General features: G+C 47.3%; 1 protein-coding gene across 1 annotated transcript in view; it reads left to right on the top strand.

Moving 5' to 3' along the window:
* Window positions 1-1645: 1645 nt before the first annotated feature.
* ST8SIA2 (ST8 alpha-N-acetyl-neuraminide alpha-2,8-sialyltransferase 2) overlaps window positions 1646-19600 on the top strand; it is a 79772-nt gene continuing 61817 nt past the window's right edge. Inside the window, exon 1 of the mRNA XM_084756118.1 lies at window positions 1646-1918. Within this exon, the coding sequence (XP_084612244.1) occupies window positions 1821-1918 (98 nt within the window). The 5' untranslated portion in view covers window positions 1646-1820. The remainder of the gene's footprint in view (window positions 1919-19600) is intronic.

The raw sequence follows: 19600 nt of genomic DNA, 5'->3' as shown, positions 1-19600 counted from the left end.
TATCCTGCTCAGCAGAGAGGGTTTAGAGGCTCTTCCTGCAGGGGAGAGCTTGTCTAGAATGCTACGGCCACCACCAAAAACAACAATAACAACAAAAATCAAACCTAGCTGGTCCCCTGCAGGGACCACTCCCTCATACCCCCCCCCCCCAAAGAGACCAAAGGACTCTGGTCACGAGACAGCATGTTCCTTGGTGGGGAAGTACACACAGCTCTCTCAACCTCTACACCTTGGCACTGGAGAGACTTGGATGTCAGTAGGCTCCTTCCCAAACCCCTCTGAGTTACTCTGGAGCAGAAGCAATCTGCTGTTTCTATTTATTTACAGGCGCTTCCCGTACGGTAGGGCGTTAGGGCGTTTATATGACTTTCTCAACTCTCCCCACAGTCGAGCCTCGAGGACTTTTTCATTAACCAAACCACCATCTGGCTTCTGAAAAGTTACAACCAGGTGTGTGTGTGTGTGTGTGTGTGTGTGTGTGTGTGTGTGTGTGTGTGTTTCTAATTCTAATAAAACTTAATGAGTGGGTCCTTCCCACCTAACGCAGCAGTAGTTCGGTATGGGGTGGGGTAAGTGGCATCTCCCCTTGTGGGAGCCATATTTTTCGAGGACTTTTTCATTAACCAAACCACCATCTGGCTTCTGAAAAGTTACAACCAGGTGTGTGTGTGTGTGTGTGTGTGTGTGTGTGTGTGTGTGTGTGTGTGTTTTCTAATTCTAATAAAACTTAATGAGTGGGTCCTTCCCACCTAACGCAGCAGTAGTTCGGTATGGGGCGGGGTAAGTGGCATCTCCCCTTGTGGGAGCCATATTTTTCTAGAAGGCCTTTTGATCTTGATAGGACTCCAGGGGGTTATTGATTAGACCAGAAAAGAGCAAGAGCTAGGGAGAAGAAACCTGTATAGCACTAGCCACAATGTGGTTACTAAGCCTGCTGTTGGAGGTAGAGCATGGAGATCCAGGGTTCTAGCCATGACCTCAAACAACTCTGGGAGCTCCAGGCTCTCAGGCTTGGGTCCGTAAATGGACAAAAATTACCGACCGAAGAGGAGATGGTATTTTGCAGGTCGAGCACCTTGCCCACAAATTGCCATGAGCATCTCTGGTGAAGTTGGCCTGTCTTAGCCATTTCTTCTCCCCTCCTCTTTTCCACTTCCCCTCCCAATTTGTCAACTGCTGAAACACAGCCCAGAGGAAACCGCCACCTTGCCGCGCGCTGGAGACCATCCCCAGGTGTTAGTCTTTGTGTCGGGAAAACTTTGAGAGGAAGCAAGGGTGCTGACAAAGAGCGGGCGACTGGGGGCGTTTGCCAACCAGCCCTGGTGTTCCGAGTTGTGCCCTGTCCCCCTCACCCGCCTCTCTCCTCCCGCTCAGTCAGTTCAGTCTCCTGGTCGCTTTCCATGGCCCGAGCCCAGCCTTCTTAGACCGGGAGAGGCAGGCTTCTTGAACCCTCCCTGGAGGGAGAAGCAAAGGAGGGTGACTGGCCGCTGGAGTTAGTGGGAGGAAGCCAGGAAAGGCGCGGAGCAAAGCTGTCAAACTGTACCGGGAGCCCTGTGCGGGGCGGGAGGGAAGGGAGGGGAGAAGAGAAGGAGGGAGGGGAGGGGAGGGGAGGGGCAGGCAGGAGCGGAGAGAGAGCGAGCGGGCTCGCCGCGCCTGAGCAACCCCTGTCTGTCGCTGCCGCTGTCGTCTCGGCCTCTGCCGGACCAGACTCGCCCGGAGCGCAGGGTGTGTGCCCCGCAGCGCGTGGAGCGCGGAGGCTCCTCCAGCCCTAGCTCCTGGCCCCGGCCCGCGCGCGGGTCCTGGAGGGCGCCGACCCCACCATGCAGCTACAGTTCCGGAGCTGGATGCTGGCCGCGCTCACGCTGCTCGTGGTCTTCCTCATCTTCGCAGACATCTCGGAGATCGAAGAAGAAATCGGGTAAATAGCCGCCCGGAGCCGGTGCCGCAAGCCCCAGCGGGATCTCTTCCTCCCCTGGGCTCTTCACTCCCCAACCGCTTTGTGTGCGCCGCGCCCCCCTTTCGCTCCGCTGGAGGGATTGTGTTGGCGGTTTGGGCTAGGGGCGGCAGTGTCAGGAGCTCGGGACGCTTTAGGGAGTAGATGATGGGGGCGCGGCTGCCGAGGGGTGTCCCCGGGCGGGGTGCACGGGCAGCAGTAGCCGCGCGGCGTGGGGAAAGCGGACTCGCCCACCCTGTTCTCTGTCCCCTGGTCTCTTCCCCCGGCGTGTGCGCGCGCGGTGTCGCTGGGGTCGAGGGAGGGCGCCGGGGAGTGTCTCGGGCGGGTAGAAGGACGGAGAGTGAAGGGAGGCAGGAGTTTCTTTGTCTCCGGCTTGGCCGCTTTCTCGCCTTGGCAAAGTGGGCAGGGGGCGCACGGGGATCTCTGAGCTGGGGGAGGGGAATCCCCTGGCGGGAGCTGAGTAAAAGGGGCTGTGCACCGACTCCCAGGAAGGGAAATGTGCCTCGCACACACGGATACGCACCCACGCCGTCCGCCAGCCAGCCCAGGATCCATGAGTGGAGGTTGGCACCGCTCAAGGTGTGGCGCGCGGGGCTGGAGACCCAGGCTCTCTGGTAGCTTCGGATGCCTGGCCAACCCTGCGACGCCCCAGGAGACCCAGGGTTGCTTTGCTCTCACAGCGGGCTCTGAGAGTCGTGGAGACTGCCTGAAAGTCTCCGACGCTGGCTTCAGGGGGCCCAGAGGAGCGTGCGATTGCAGCTTGCCCCCATCTCTTCAGAGGTGGGCGGGACCACAACCTGCTACAGCTGTTCCTGGTTTGGGACTTCTTGGAATGCGCTCTCTATTGGAGCCGGAAGAACCATCAGGGTGTCCCGTGGGCTGAGGCTGGCACCCAACCCCAGACTTCTGCACTAGGAACCCGACCTTTGTCCGGAACCTCCAAACTGTGATGGGCATGTAGGGTGGCAGCAGGTCTCTGTGGTGCCCTTTAGTTAAAAGATGAGGTCCCAGAGAGCGCAGGGGAGGGGGTGGATCTGATCCTGGAGGGAGAGATTAGTAAAGAGCCAAGCTCGTACAAGCGTCCCATGCTGCGTGTGTCCCTCCTTTGTCCAACTTCATTATCCACAGGAACAGAGGATACGCCATGCTGTCAGGCCCCTCTGAAACAGAGTGAGTCCAGAATCCAAGATGCTGAGGCCCTAGGGACCTTAACCTCTTCAGGTGCTTTTTTCTGCTGTTTGTTTTCTCTCTGACACTGTCCTTTACGACCCCACAACTCACTGTGTGGACTCCTTTATGCTTCAAGAGCCCGTCTCTGCGGCATTCTCGTCCTTGGTTTCCCCCCAAGAACTCTGAAAACTTTCACAAATGTTCAGTTAATATACGATGTGCTGCCAGCTCCTAGGCAGACAGAAACAGGCTACTTTCGGGTAGCTGTTCTCCTGGCTTATAGTTAGAGAACTAGGAATCAGAAGAGAAGTGTGTGAAGTCACATCCTAGGATGATGGAAGATGGACCTTCTATGCTCCCATGGTTCTGTCTGGCCCAGATCACTGGGTGACTCTGACAATGAGAAAAGGGAAGACCCTCAGAAGCCCACTTATTCTGTTATTTAAAAAAGAAAAAAAAAAGCATGTGCTGCCACTTCCGTGAGCAGGTATCCTTGCCCCATCAATTTGCTGAACTTTTTACTGAGTTTCTTTTATGTGCCAGGGACTTTTAATTTTTAAAATGTAATGAGACGATCAGTTACAGATAGTGTCTTCCTTTCCTGCCAAGGGCATGTTGAAGCCTCCACTTTCCACAGTCAAATTCTTCCAGCAGGTAGGCAGGAGTTTCCAGAGGGAATCTGCATATAGAATGTGTATCAAGACCTTCAGGGGTCTCTAAGTCTTTTTCTTTTGCCCCTTACCTGGACTGATGCTGGGAAGAAAACTCACACTGACATCTTCTGACATCGTCTCTGTGGATGCTGGTCTTTTGGGCTGACCTTTAGCTCGGCCAGTCATCACCACTTTCTCCTAGTTTGTAGTCGCCTTAGACCTATACTATGCACGCCACATGGTTGGTTATCAATAGGCCAGTTCTCTTTGCAGTCTGCCCTGTCTGTTTAAACAGAAGGGGAGGAAGTTTATTGCATCTTCCATGCATGGAGAAGGAAAGAACAGTGTAGGACAGGGAGGATGGGAATCCGGGCAGCCCATCTCTGCTAAGGAGTGAGGTTTTAACATGGGCACTAATCACTGGAGCCACCGCAAATGTAACTAGCAAGGGTTTGGTGTGGGTAAGTGACCCGGCACAGAGTTCGGGGAGGGGTGTCCAGAGGAGCTCTGTTCCCTTTGCCAGGGCACACATGGGATCCTACTCAGGACCACAGTGCTCTTGCACCAGCTCCTTCCTGTGCTGGGAAAGATAACAAATTACCCAGCAGAGAGAACCGTGGTCCTGTCAAAAAAAAGGGGCTGATTCTGGACGGCAGTAAACACTGGGATCCTGAGATATAGTGGCCAAGCAAGAAAGACGGAATCACTTTGCAGATAGGCTTTCCAAAGACTAAGGATGGACAGTGAAAGAAAAAGCAAGCAAATCACACACACACACACACACACACACACACACACACACACACACACACATACACACACCCTACAGACCCATTCTTCCAAAGCTTTCAATTCCTTCTTAGAAAGTGAGATTTTCTTAGGAGTGAGATTAGATTGGTCACCTCAGTGGTCGTGACCTGCCCCAAACATTGTATATATCCTATGGCCGGGGGTAAAGCTTTTGAGAGACACCTCTTTTTCTGAGTGATTCTCTTCAGACTTCTTCCATTCTTGACATGGTTGTTCTTAGTCGTCTGGGACTGTGTGAGATTAAAAAGAATTGTAAAAAGACATATTCTCTGCAAGGTGCCCTGGGAGTCCCACCTGGGAGCCAAGGAGCACATTCAAGTTCTGATTCAGAGTCTGGATGGGGCTTTGGTGAAACAGCCATGTACCTGCCCTAGCACCTCCCAGGTTTTACTGTCACTTGGCCCATGTTGTATCAGGCATGTTCAACCTTTAGATATTGTGACATGGCATTATCATCTACAAAGTTCACAATATGCTACCTAGTTACCAAAAATTGCACAAAAAGAAAGGAAAGAAGAAAACCTTATAATGTTTTAAATAAGTCTACAAGTTGGTGTTTGACTACACTCATAGCTCTTTTGGTGTGCATGGGGCTTGCAGGCTGCAGCTTTGACATACCTCCTACGTAAATTGAGTTACTTTGGTTTTCACCCGGGCTTTAGTCTTATGTGTGACCCCTAGGAAGGAGTGGGAATCACATCACAGTTCTCATGCAGACCACATTCTCTTCACAGAAGTCGTTCAGGGAGTACAATTTTTCCCTGTCTGGCACAGGCTAGTCACACAACATCCTTGGGCAAGGTGCCTCTTAGAGGTCCTCAGGCCACTCTAGAAACAGCTCCCTGCATTATCAGTTTTGCTTGGGTTGATGTAATACCAAGCACCTAAGTCATATTCTGGTTGCTTCCAAGTAAGGCGGGCTTACCTTTGGCATTCAATACCCTCAGTCACCAGATGAGACATCATAATTCTAAGAGAGTTATAGAACTCTCTTGAAAAGACAAATCAGTAGCTGGGCACACTACCAACCCCAGCTGTGGCACTAAGGGAGACGACAGGGATGGTGAGCATGAACTGTACTTGCTGTGAGCTTTTCCAGGTTGTCCGAGACATTAACACATTCTATCCTTGTGGGGTACCCCAGTGGCACCAAGAACTACTCTTGATTGAGCTCTGTGTACCGTGGCCATCCTGACTGCCTTCGAGTGTTAGTTCACTGATCCCATCATCCTACCTGTTTCCAGTGGGTACTGCTGCTGCCCCTCGTTTATCAATAAGGAAACTGAAGCTGTGAGTCAATTTGCTAGGAATGAAACATTTAGTGCTTGACCCTAGGCCAGAGGTCAGGCCGACCGTGGACTAAATCTTCTGGAGGAGGTGGCTCTCTCATTCTCTTACAAGCCAGACTCCTATGGCCACTGAATCAGATTTCCCCGAGGACATCTAGCTATCTAGAGCAGGGGCGATTGTGAAGATATTTAACAACAGATCCATCTCTGGCTTGATGTGTTAGAATGGATATCTGACTGGTCAGAATTGATGCCATTTAATACGTTATGCCATGGTCCTCGTATCCTATTAAACATCATATTGTGTCTGGGGAAAATACCAGAGGAGTAGGGGTTAGCTCTGCCCATCAATGCAACTGGATCCACAAGCAGGGAGTGACACCTGCCATCCAGGGAAGGCACAGTGAAATTCACTTTTTAGAGGAGGAGTCTGGATGGATGGGGGAGAACATGGCCTCGGCCAGTTGTATCCTGTACTCTGTGAAAGGAGTTTGTGTTTATTCAGGGTGGTCCTTTTTGCTGGGAGAGGGGTTTGTTGTTTTTTTTTTCTCCTCCATCCTAGTATAGTTCACTCAAGCTTAAACACAATTAAAAGATAAAATAGAAAAGAAAGACGGTCTGGCTTTAACTCCCTTACTCCACGAGTCCTTGATGCCAACTGTTCTAGTGTCAAATTTAAATTGTAAATAGATATCCGTCTTGGAAACCGATCCAATGCACAAGGCCTCTTTCCCCTTGTAGTACAGAGTTGCTAGGTTTTAAAATTGTTTAGATTTTTACAAACTGCGAATGGTGAAAGTGGAAACTATAAATACTTGACACAAAGGGTGGGATTCTAGAAAGGCACTCAGTTCTTTAAGCAGAGAATGCACACCATGGGTGTAACCTGGCCATGGCTTCTACCTGTTCCATTTGGTATTGCTCACAACTTTCTAGATTGTTCCATAACCATCTCTATATCTTTTTTTTTTTTTTTGCACATGCCCATCCTCCTTTCTAGGACTCCTTCCTGTTTCTGTCCCCTTCCCAGGTTCCTTTCTCCTCACTACTATGCCACAACCTCCTTTGCATCACATTCCCATGCTTCCCCCACCATCACCACAGGGCTTTTTCCCTCCCCCCCCCCTTAATTGCTCATCCCATGTGCACCTTGACTATCCTACCACGCCAGCATCTTATAAAGACAACGTTCACAATTATGTCTTATTTATCTTCTGTCCCCAGCTCCTTGTGAAAAGTATATGGTCCCCAACCTTTTGCCATTACAAAATGGCATTGCCATTTACAAATTCACCCTCAAGAACGACTTAATCAAGTTACTAAAACAAATCTTTTTTTTTTTTAAGTCATAATGTTTTAAGTTAGTGTACTAGTTTGTAGTGAGCTACATTCATAGCTATACTGGGGTGCATGTGGCCCAAGGACCCAGGATGGAAATGGCCTGGTAGAAAATGAAGCCCATGTGTATATGTATATGTATGTATGTATGTATATATATGTGTGTGTACATATGTATGTATATGTATATATACACATATATACTGAATGAACTATATATATATAGTTCATTATATATATATATATATATAGTTCTATAGAACTATATATATATATAGTTCAATATATATATTGAATGAACAAACTAAGGCTTAGGGTCTAGCAGTCAGATCCTAGTCTCTGTGACTCAAAAGATCCCCACTGTTCATCTAATAGTTGAACACCTCCACTTGATGAGAAAGCTGTAGTATTTCTGCCATATGCAACATGATGGGAACAGCCTGGGAAGGACACTTCAAGACATGTCCCACATAGGAGTGCCAGGCCCCCCCGCTCATGTATACTGTCTCCAAATGTTCTTTATGGGGCACTTGAAAGCAGTGCGTTTATTTTTAAAATGCCATCAAGCCCTGGGAGCGCGATGACCAGTCACGGCTGGCTGGGGACGCTGCATGGATCTAGATAAGCTGGGGAGGATCAGATCTCCCAGCTGCCTGGAGCAAGACTGAGTTAGACAGGCAGATGGCAGGGATAGCAGGAGCTGCAGAGCCCAGTGAGCTGGTGGCTATCTCTTGCTGGTGGGAGGGGGTGACTGAGACAGGTCCCTCCCTAAAGGTTGGCCAGGGTGACATCCCCAGTGACTGCCTGCCTGCCAGTCCGTCTGGGTCTCACTTGCTCTCTCTGCTGTACTTGTCTCATCCTTAAGTGTTGAGATTAGTCACTCTCCTAGGTGGCAGCTGGGCTGGTTTTAAATTCTCCCCAGTTGCCCACAATTCATCACCCAGCCAGGAGGCTGTCCAGTGTCCTGAAGGGACCTGTTTGTCCATGAGTTTGCTCAGCTTCAGCTGTCACCTAGTTCGTGGTAGCGTGGCGAGAGCGGCTTCAACCGAGGAGAGCGCGCCTGCACTACACACAGGCAGCTGTGTTCCTCCTGACACACTTGTGAGCACTTGGGGGAGCTGATTTGTTTCCCTGGAAAATCCTGCATCATGCCCTGCTTGCTGTGTGAATTATAAATCAGCATTGCAAGAGGCAGGCTCTCCACTCTGTCAAGGGGATTTCCCAGGCGCTTTCTCGCTATTGTCTGAGGAACCCAGTATACTGCTCCGAGATCTCCAGCCCCCCTTCCAGCTGCAAGGATGCAATGCCTGCTCCTTTAGCATCTTAATCCACAGCTTGAAGATCCAGATGATCCCTCTGACCAGCGGTCCCCAAATGCTGCTGTGCAGAAAGGACAAAGGATGCAAAAGAGAAAAAACAAAGAAGAAAGAACAAGCTCCATGTAGCACGAACTGGGCAGTTTCCAGTCCCAGCTGTCATTGCCTCAGAGTTGCTGTACCCTGAGTGTCTGCTCTCTTTTTCTTTTGGCTACTGGGACGGCCATGCTTTTAAGAAAGTCATGGTAGATGGCTCAATAATCTCTTCTTTGGCTAAACAGGTTAAGAACCCATGCCTGCAAACCCCAGGGTTTTTTGTTTGTTTGTTTGTTTGTATATTTTTGTTCTTTTTTTTTTTTTTTTATGTTACCAGCTTTTAAGATCTTATATGCTGGGATCTGGATCCTGAAGGTTCATGGTAGGGACCACACTGGAAGACACATCCTCCCTCTGACACACAGTTCTTTTCTCCAGTGGGAAGGCACCAACAGACAATAACGCCAAAGTCATTTTGTGGGTGCTAGATATCAACACCTCTAAGCCTCATATCAATCTGATAAGGTTGATGTCTTATTATCCCTGTTGCACAGATGGAGAAACTGAGTCACAGAGCCATCAAATCATCCATCCAGAGTCACAAAGCTAGTAAAGTGCTGAAGAGAGATCTACAGCCAGCTCCCAAGGACAACAAGGGTCCAAAAGTGATGCATTAAGTGGCATCCAGTAAGGAAATAGGCATCCTCTAATGTCCAAGGAAGCGATCCCTGAAACACCGAGATCTGTGAGAGAGAGGACTGTGCACGAGGCTAGGAGAGGCCTTCAGGGAAAGTGTGCTGGAGCCCAAGACATAATGGGCCATGACAGCTACAAAGGTTCATACAGACTGGCGGGGAGGGCATGGGGGGGGGTCAGCTTCAAAACACCCCTGCCTTTGCCTCCCCTCCAGCAACCTTCTGCCCCAAGCTGCTCTCATCAGAATGGCTCTGGAAAATGCTGTTTGTTAGGGGAGGAGGAGGGGAGGAGAAGGGGGGTGGGAGGGGGGAGAGACTGCCTGCCTGACTCACTGAGAGGAGAGGAAGCAATACATGTGATAAGGCCTAGAGGTATTTTCTTCTGAAGAGGAACAGAGGGGTTCACACTGTGAACTGCTCCAGGCCAGTGAAGCCCTGTAAGGAAAGAAGGAAAGATACCTGGCAGGAAAAGGATGGACTTTGACAGGGAGATGCCTCACCTCAGGGGGTCTCATTTCCCACCCCCTCTAAGAGCTCCCTTCACAGCCTCCCTGGGTCCTCCAATTGCGCAGATAAGCAATAAAGGCTCGGAGAGGTCCCAAGACTTTCTGTGACCACACAGCAAGTAAAAGAGGGGCTGCTGCGTTTATCTGGCCCTGGCCCAATCCCTCTGCTCCTAGGTACTTTTTGGTACTGAAGTTTTTTATTGTTTTTGTTTTTTTTATACCACCTCTCTGCTCATGCACTGGACCTCCTACGCGATGTTCCATTTTCTGTGCCATACTGTAGCTTTGTAAAGGGATACTGGAAACTTCTGAGTCTGTAGGAGAGACACACCAATGACCTGTAGTCTCCAAGCATGGTGGTGACATCGCTGGGGGCTGGCATCTCAGCAGATGCAGAGGAAAGGACAGACACACCGGGACTTAGCCCAATAAGGCCTGAGCACTTGCTGTTAGGGTTCCTAGCTCTAGTTTCTAAGCTAAGAGTGTTGGCCTCACTCAGGGGAGCGATACATAGCGTAACTCACACCTTCTATCACGATATGTGCCAGGAGAGTCTAAATAATAAAGGCAATGGCATAGGGTGTCAGGAGAGAGTAAGCTAGACCAGTCAGGTATTTGGCTGGCTGTTTCTATAGGCCCCAAGAAGCCTCCAACTACATTCCTAGGTCTTGACTTTACGTAAATGATGCAAGGTGTCGAAGTTAATGTCCTAATCAAAATGTTTATCTATGAGAATCAAAAAGAATGGTGAGAGGAACCCCAGGGCTGCTCTGCCTGTGTCTGGACATACCTACAGAAGGATTTCCCCAAAACACCCCGGATGAGTGTGGGCACAGGCATGGCTTATACAGCCCTTTCCCACAGCCTACCCACGCTGCCAACTGTGGCTCTGACCCCACAGAGTGATCTATAAGTCTCTTTCAGATGCCACCCAGAGTCTTACTTCTCAGTACGTCCTCAGTGGAGCTCTACTCCCTACCCACAATGCAACACTTCAAGCTTTACCTTTGTACCAATGAGGAGCTACTGTTGGATACTGGGGATGTTAGCCTGTGGTGAAACAAACACTTATTACCTGTGTGTCCCCAAGCAAATGTCCCCACTTTTCTGAACCTCAGTCTCCTAAGGCACAGTCTTCTCATGACTCTGCCAACAGCAAACAATGGGATATAAAATGCTGCAGCCACTATAGAAAGCAATAGGACAGTCCCTCCCAAACACTAACACAGAGTCCACGCCATCCAATCTAGCAATCTCACTTAGGGGTGTACACTTCTTTTTAATGAAGGGTCTGGAGAGATGGCTCAGGGGTTCATAGCACTGGCTACTCTTCTAGAGGACCCAGGTGTGAATTTCAACACCCATGTGGCAGCTCGCAGCCATCTTCAGCTCCTTGTTCTAGAGGACACAACTCCCTCTTTTGGCCTCTGTGAGTAAACACACATGTGGCACACAGATATCTATGTAAGCAAAACACTCAGACACATAAAAAAAATAAATAAATACTATCACCCAAAAGTTTATAAAAATTGAAAGCAGAGACTCAAAGAGATAGCTGTACAATAGTACCACTGTTCCCAGCAGGCAAAAGATAGGAGCAGCTCAGATCCACCGACAGATAAATGGATGATCAAAATGTGCCTCCCATATATCATGCGATACTATTCAGCCTTTAAAATGAAGACACATCTGATGCGTGTTCTGTCCAACATGATGCCATTAAAACTAAGTGAAATAACGCAGTCACAAAACGACCTCCAGTGCTTGATTCCTCAAGCAGGAGCGTCCTAGGCCAGCGAGAGTCTCAGTAGAACGCTGGTGGCCACCATCGGGGGGAAGAGGATAAGGAGTTAATATCTAATTAGTATAAAATTTCCATTTTGCAAGATGAAAAGAGTTCCACACAGGGGTAGAGAGGCGAAGACTGCACAGCAATCAGCAGTGTACTTATCACCACTGAATAGAACATGTAAACAAGTGTAGAATGGTAGGTGTTGCACGTGTTTTACTACAGATTTTAAACACACACACACACACACACACACACACACACACACACACACACAGGAAAGAATACTTGGCAGGTGCTCGGGCAAGTGGGTTTATTTTAAGATCACGATGTGGTTGTAACAAAGCAACATCAATGAGAGTGTTATTTCATTTAGAAAATAGTATGACACCAAGAAGCATGGGAGGGAAGCAATAATGAGAGAGCGGGGAGTAGGGAAAGAGTGGCAGAGGCATGGGACTAGAAAGTTCTCTCCATTCCTTTATCATGAGTGTGTTTGATAGACTTGCTGGATGTGGCCCAAATCCCTAGACTGAGGAGTACCGGAAGTACAAGCACATACTTTTCTGTGTAACCACTGTGTAAATACTTGCTGGCCTGCCTGCCTGTCTGCCTAAATCCAGTGAAGGGGACCCTACAGTCCCATTAACACTCAAGGTCATAGAAGGCACAGTTCAGTGCTGAAGGAGGAGGTAGGGAAGTCAAGGCTGCACAGACCCCTCCAACACCCTGTCCAGCTTCCTGCTCTCACCTGCTCTTCTGCAGGTGGGTAGTCTTGAAACTGTATGTCTGCTGTTGTTGCTGCTGCCGCTGCTGTTTTGCTGTTGTTGTTGTTGTTGTTGTTGTTTTGGCTCAAGGTGAACCTGACAAGAGCCTCAGACCTCTGATCTTCTGATTTGGCATCAAAAGACCAGGAAAATTGGGGCCCCAATCGTCCCTTTCCTTACAGGCTCACACCACACAGTACCTGCAAGAAAATGGGAATACAAATTGATTTGGCTTCTGAGAGGTGTGAAATCCAGAAAGTGATGCTCAGACTTAAAAGAGCATCAGAATTGCCTCAAAGGCTTGTCCAAACCAGATCGCTGAGCCCCACCCCAGAGATCATAGGGCCTGAGAATTTGCATCTTGGACAGGTCCCAGGAGATCCTGTCTCTGTCACTGCTGGACCCTCTAAGGGCCAGGAATTGAGAGACACTGAGCTAGGGCGTCTTTACTCAAAGTATGCTCCTTAGACTAGCAGCTCTGGGAGTCATCTGGAGGCCTGGTAGACACGCCGAACCTCAGGCCGGCTAAGTCTGTGTCTACCTTATAATAAAGCCCCTGGCAATGGGCATGCACAGCCCACTGCTAGGAATATAGTCACACACCTCATGATAATGTTTTTCTCAACCCAAACTGCATATGCCAAAGTGGCTCCATACCATTCTGTTGCAGTTGTCTTTAGTAAACAACACAGAAACATGGCGTTTGGCCCTAGGAGCAAAAGGCCAAAGCATATAGCCAGCAGATAGAAGGCTGCCCTGCACCATCCATGTTTGCAAGAACAGTTGGTAACATTCACACAACAATATCACTTAATGATGCATTTTCACAGACATATCCCTGTCACTAAAGGATACATAAGTGTAGCTGCTTTTCCTGCCTTCTGTAGTCAGCCTGACCCTACTCTCCACAGAGAATGTGTCTATGTAACTCCACTGCCCATCACTGAGTGGCCCTAGAGTGACTCTTCAATGGATGTTAAAAAAAAAAAAGGTAACTCATTAGAGGCACAAGTGGGATGCCTATGTGTATTATGAAGAGCTCTTTATGTAGCTCACACGTTTATTATAAAAAAACACTACAAGAGCTACTGGAGAGATGGCTCAGTGGGCAAACTGCTTATCACACAAGCTTGAGGACCTGAGTTTGAATCCCCAGGGCCCATGAAAAGCCAAGTACAGTAGCACACATTTCTAACCCCAGTGCTGCTGGGAGTGAGATTGGAGGCAAAGATAAGAGAATCTCCAGAAACTTGAAGACCAGGGGTATGCATTGGCAAACAACAAAAAGACCAGCTCAAATAAGGTTGGTGGTGAACTCAGCAGAGGTTATCATCTGACCTCCCTGGGTATGCTATAGCAAACACACACACACACACACACACACACACACACACACACACTGCAAGAGCAATCTGATAGACAGGTAACTAAAACTGGAGTACAGTAATTGCTTCATAAAGCCAGGAAAGGGATCTGAATTTTTTTCAGAGTCTAGCTGGCTATGTTCCTGGGCCATAAGGTAAAGTCACAAGGAATCTTCACCAATGGCTGACCTGACTTGGGAGTCTAAAGAGGCTCCAGTGTGTCTAGACACAGCCTTCACCAAGGTCTTGTAGTACCAGATGGAAATTTCTGGAGAAGCTTGACAGCAAAGCATTCCTCAGCTTCACTGGGCCCTCTTGTGAGCTGTTTGCCTGTGATCGTTCAAATGCCAAATGGCCTTGCTTCACAGTTGTCATGTGCAATAACAGTTCCACCAGAGGTCTGGGGGTTCCTCAGCAGATTTGGTGGCCTACCCAGCCTGTAGTCCAAACACCACTGTCAGGAATGAAGAGCAGTGGCCTCTAGAGGTAATGGAGGCTAAGTATAGGAGCACCTTTTAAAACCCATCTGCTCTTCCTGATAAAGAGAGCCCCTGAGCAGGACGGCAGCCAAGAATTTAATTGTATTTATTCTTGCTATTACCTTCTATTTAGGGCAAGGGATATTGGTATTCTATTTATGGTAGTGATATAAAGATGTCTTTTGAGATAAATTCGTTTAAATTTTTAAGCGAGTCAATTTAAAGACAAGTGTTGGGTCAATAAAGTTGAGTTAGAAAAATACATGAGAGTAGGCTCAGAAACCTTGAGGTTTATGTATGATGTGCCCGTCTGATTTCTGGCTCCTGGTATTATCTACCCCAAAGGCAGCAAAGCCAAAGCAACCCCTTGAGGAACTGCTCTACAGAATGAGTTAATACTACAGAAACAATCCCTTATTATAGTAATGATCCATTCACCGTAGTTGAGAAATTGCCTAGCACCCAATGGAAAATTCTTCCAGGGAAGTAATCATGAAGGCGATTTAAAAAGTGATGTGTGGGGGTGCGCACACATGCACAAGTGCATCAACCACCGTCACCCTCCAGGCCAGCACTGTCACAACAAGAGAAAGGTTGAGATGAGGTAGGTTCAAGAGGACTTCCCTGACTAGCCTTCCAGCTCTGGATTCCGTACCTGCTAGAGAATATGTGCTTGTTTGAAAAAAATCAAGGAAAGAAAAGGGAAGGCAGAGAAAGAACAGAGAGGGAGCTAATTCCTTGAGGGAAGCCCAGAAAGCCCCTATCAAATATATCCTGGGAACCCTTAAATACCTCTTTCCACCATCAGTGAAGAGGAAATCTGCAAGGTATTGTTCAAAACTCTGCAGTCATCTGATATGAAACCCATTGTTATGTTCAAACATGAGACGTCCCCAACAGGCTCATGTGTTAACTACATGGTCCTCAGCTGGCAGCACTATTTGGCTAGGTACCAGAAACCACAGGAGGTAAAGTCTACCTGGAGGAAGAAGGCCATGAGAGACATACCTTTGATGGCTTTACCAGTGCGCAGTCCCTTCCTCACTCTCTGCTTCCTGTCCCCCCTGAAGTGAAGAAGATCCCCTGCACACTCCCACTGCATAAGCATCCGGGCCGAGCTATGGACTGAACTGTCTGAGAGTGTGAGAAAATTACATCTTTTCTTCTTTGTTTCCATTAAGCATTTTGTTCACAACACAATAAATACATATGTTGAATTAGGACTTATTAATACATCAAACCCACCCGCTCCCAGTTCCATAAAGAAAGAGCAGCCTACATTTTACGTTAGTATTCCCAACTGGCTGCTTCTACGGTTCCACACAGCCATCATATACAGAAGCCAGAAGATTGGAGAGATGTGGCCAGCATTGGGAATCAGGCAAGCTAGTTCCTGGCAGGCTAAGATCCAGCTGATAACAGGAAGATTAACAGAGGTGCACAACCTCCTCAATCCTGAAGCACAGAGGAAGGTTCTTAAATCAATGCTGGCCAGGCTGGCTTACTGCTATCTAATCTTACTTTTTGAAGCTCAGATTTTTTGGGAGTTGAGATCCATTGAGATAAAATAAAGTAAAGCGTGTTGGGTTTTAGATTTTTTAGACTTCATCAAAGTCTCATTGTGCAGCGTTGTTTTTATTTACTTAGAAGCAGGCTGAGATTAGCCTCACTCCATCTGTATGAGGGGTGGTCTATCTTGTATTCTCCTTCTTTTTTATTCTTTCATCTCCCACTAGGTCATTTTCTACCAGGAAAAGAATCCATTTCTGTGTTAGCTCATCTCTGTGTACCCAGCACATGCCTCTGTAAATATTCAGTGACTATTTCTCAAATGCAGAGTCTCAGAGAAACCAGTGAAGACAATATACCACAGGCCTGCCTTCTGGGAGAAGAAAAAAAAAGCAAAAAATAATCTATTTCTGATCAGGTGTGACACAGCAGCCTCTCAGAGCATTTCTGTTATTCCTGGAAGAAAGTGTGAGGTCAACTCCCTGGTACCTGGTTTTTATGACAGTTTCACAAGCTTTGTGGTGTCATCACACAACTGTGTGTATGTTGTACACATGACCCAGCGCACCCAAGTACCTGTAAGCTCTGTACTACACACTAGTGGCATAAAAATATAGACACAGCCCAGATGAGGATCTCAAGGAAATTGAGGTCTGGTTGAGTAAGAGTTCTTGTGTGATAATGAGGTGTAGGTCTGGAGGGGAAGCCTTCAGGGATCTGGATTCTGCTTGTAGACTTGAAGTCTACCTCAATGTCAGGCCTTTGATTCCCAGAGTCTTAGTTTCCTTATCTGTAAAACACAGATTAGATAAAGCCATGGGTCCAGAATTGGGTGGCCACCACAGAGACTTTGCCTGGGGTAGGGTTTAGACTCATTGGAGGTGGCTAGGTCCTCTGTTGTGCTTCTAAATGTCTTCCCTGAAGGCTGGAATGGCACAGTAAATAGATATATTCCGATATATTTTCACCTCCTATCTGCTCTGCATGAAAAAGCAGAGAGTAGAAGGGTTGAGACACACAAGGAAAAAGAAAATCAAATTGGCTAAAGTGTCTACACCACGCTAACTATTACATGGGACCTTTTGCCACCTCAGAGAAGCATCCTTAAAGATTTGTTATCACTTTGTATTCCCCCCAACACTTAGTATCACTGGAGAAACCATTATATTACTGTAAGAGTGGCTTTCTTACTAAATAATGGTCAACATACCATATCTCAGTAAAGCCTGTGAATATATGTAACCGGATGCAGAAGAGCTCCCACTAAGCACAGCTAAATTTAATGATCTGGGAAGCCTTCTTTTTGTGGCTATCAGGAAAACTCATCTTTGCCAACAAAGGGCCTGTGCCTGCTGTCTGCTATCAGCCTAGTTGTAACTCCTGGCCTTGGTGGTGAATGCTCTGTGTTATATAAAAGTAATTTTATTCTCCTGGTTCAGTTGTTGTCTGGGAGGCTAACTGCTCCTTCTACTAACCTAGGCCTAGTCATGGAAGCTTCTAGCTTCTGTACAATTTAATCTAGACCTTGAATGTTTTAGCCTCTGCGACTTACTGCTTAAAAAGCTCTTTCTGAGCTCTGGACTGGCTGGTTCAACTCATCTGTTCCAGCTCAAACTTTTCTCCCAGATGACATATTTAATCTGGCTTTTCTCTTATCCCAGAATTGCTCTGCTTGGCTTCAAACTAGTTCAGCAATCTGCTCTAATCTTCTGGCCTTTTTCTGTCTTCACCTGAGTTCTCTTTCTGCAACCCATCCCTCTATTCCTGTCCTGGTTAAAAAAAAAAAACCTGCCTCCTCTCTCTCTCTCTCTCTCTCTCTCTCTCTCTCTCTCTCTCTCTCTCTCTCTCTTTCTCTGAAAAACTGCCTCTTACATAGCTTCCCTTTCCACTCTCTTCTCCTGAGAGTTGGAGGTATCCTATTCTGTCAAATCTTCTCTGATTTGTCACCTTTTTTGCCACTCAATTAGACATCACTTTCAAGCACGGGTACTTCCTTCTACAAACTAACTTTACTTTTGTTTGGGATTAAAGGCATGCATCACCGTACCTGGATCTTTTCCTTGATGCTTGCTCTATACCAGACTGGCCTTGAACTCAGATCTGTTTGCCTCTGTCTCCTGGATTAAAGGCATGATTGTATTCCAGCTAGATCTTACAGATCTAGAAGATCTTTGGATGTGAACTCTTGTCATCCAGATCATATAGACCTGGAAGGTCTTTGGATGTGATCTCTTGCCAGAATAAGCATGTTCTAAATTACCATTATTCTACAGTATTAAAGTAAATAAATGAATTCTTTAAGACAATATGGTTTTGGGAGGGGTGTCTTCAACTTAAGTTGAGGAGCCAGAAGCCCTAGAGAATCTGTAGTAGGTCTTAGGTACTTTGTGAACCCTTTCAAATGACAGGCACAGTCCCCATATTTTTTTCAAAGTATTCTCAAAGAAAAAGGAGCCACTGTGAAGCCCCTGAAGTGCTTTGAGCAAAGAATGTGCCAGCAAAGAGCTGTTTACTAAGGGGTAGGAAGAGCACAGAGTTGAGAGGTCCACCTACCCTACAGGAGCAGCATGGAGGATCTACTTTGGATTGATATCCTCGCAATCCCAAAAAGTTAAAGTGGTTCCAAGAATCAAATTGACAACACTCCAGCTTCCCTGGTGACTTTCAGTAATGCCTAGAGGGATTACTGAGTTTGGCATAGCTCAGGAATAAAGAAATGAAGCTGTTCCCTATGGCCCTTGGGTGGGTTTGGTTTTATACCTGATCATTTTAAACAGAGGTATCCATCTGTGTGGTAATCAACATAGAAGAACAAGAACAAAGTGTAATGAGACCCGTGAAATAGCCAGAAAAACAAAACAACACTCAGTTCACCAATTATTAGAGCCAAAGAGAGACATAGGAGGCCACACCCTTATTATTATTATGGACGCAGCAACTATAAGATGTGAATGACTTAGCCACAGTCCCCTAAGTGGTGAGAACCAGGGGCTGATTGGTTTGCATTTTGGAGAACAGTCAGGGCTAAAACCAAAGCAATTTTGCATGAAATGGTGATGAAAGCCATTAGTGTAGATGAACCTCTGTAGCAGCAATGGCTCCAGAAATAAGCCTTGGTCTTTGGCCTCACTTGGAGAAGGGTAGCCAATGAGGTGAGGAGAGAACAAGAGAAGCATGCTGCCAGTGATGTGCACCTTTTAAAGATGAGGGTGCTAAGGAGCTTTGGGCTTGGTCGTCATCAGGCTTAGTGACTTTGAAAGACCACTTGGCTTCTAATTGTGGGATGGAATGGGAGTCTAATAACCAAAGACTGGCCTGACCAAGGTTTAAAAAAAAAAGGGAGAAAGTAGGAGACTAAAGGTAGAGAAATAGTCTATCAATAAAAGAATGGCTTTCCAAAGAAGCCAGGCTGAGGAGATGGCTCAGTGAATAAAATACTTGCCAGGCAAGTATAAGGACCTGGATTCTGAGTTCAAATCCTCAGAACTCATATGACCTACTTAGGTTTAATTATCAACGTGACACAGCCTAGGTCATCTGAGAAGAAAAGTCTTGACCTGAGAGGAAAGCCTTAACCAAGGAATCACTTTTAGATCAGATTGGCCTGTGGGCGTGTCTGGTAGGAGGTGTGGGGGGCGGAGGGAAAGGATGGTATTGATTGTTAATTAGTAGAGGAGGGCCAGGCTCACTGTTGCTCCCATCATTTCTTGAGCAGGTGATCCCAGGCTGTGATTAAAAAAAAAAAAAAAAAGTAGCTAACTAAACATGAGTCTGTGAGCGAGCCAGAAAGCGAGCCAGCAAGGAGCATTCCTCCATGGTTTCTGCTTCATGTTCCTACCCTGACTTCTGATGGACTGTGTTCTGGAAGTGTGAGCCAAATAGACCCTTTCCTCTTCTATACTGACTTTGGCCATGCGCTTCTCAT

The sequence above is a fragment of the Acomys minous genome, assembly GCF_964271855.1.
Source record: "Acomys minous genome assembly, chromosome: 2".
Classification (NCBI taxonomy): domain Eukaryota; kingdom Metazoa; phylum Chordata; class Mammalia; order Rodentia; family Muridae; genus Acomys; species Acomys minous.
The sequence above is the reverse complement of the archived record's forward strand: the minus strand, read 5'-3'. Positions and strand labels throughout refer to the sequence as shown.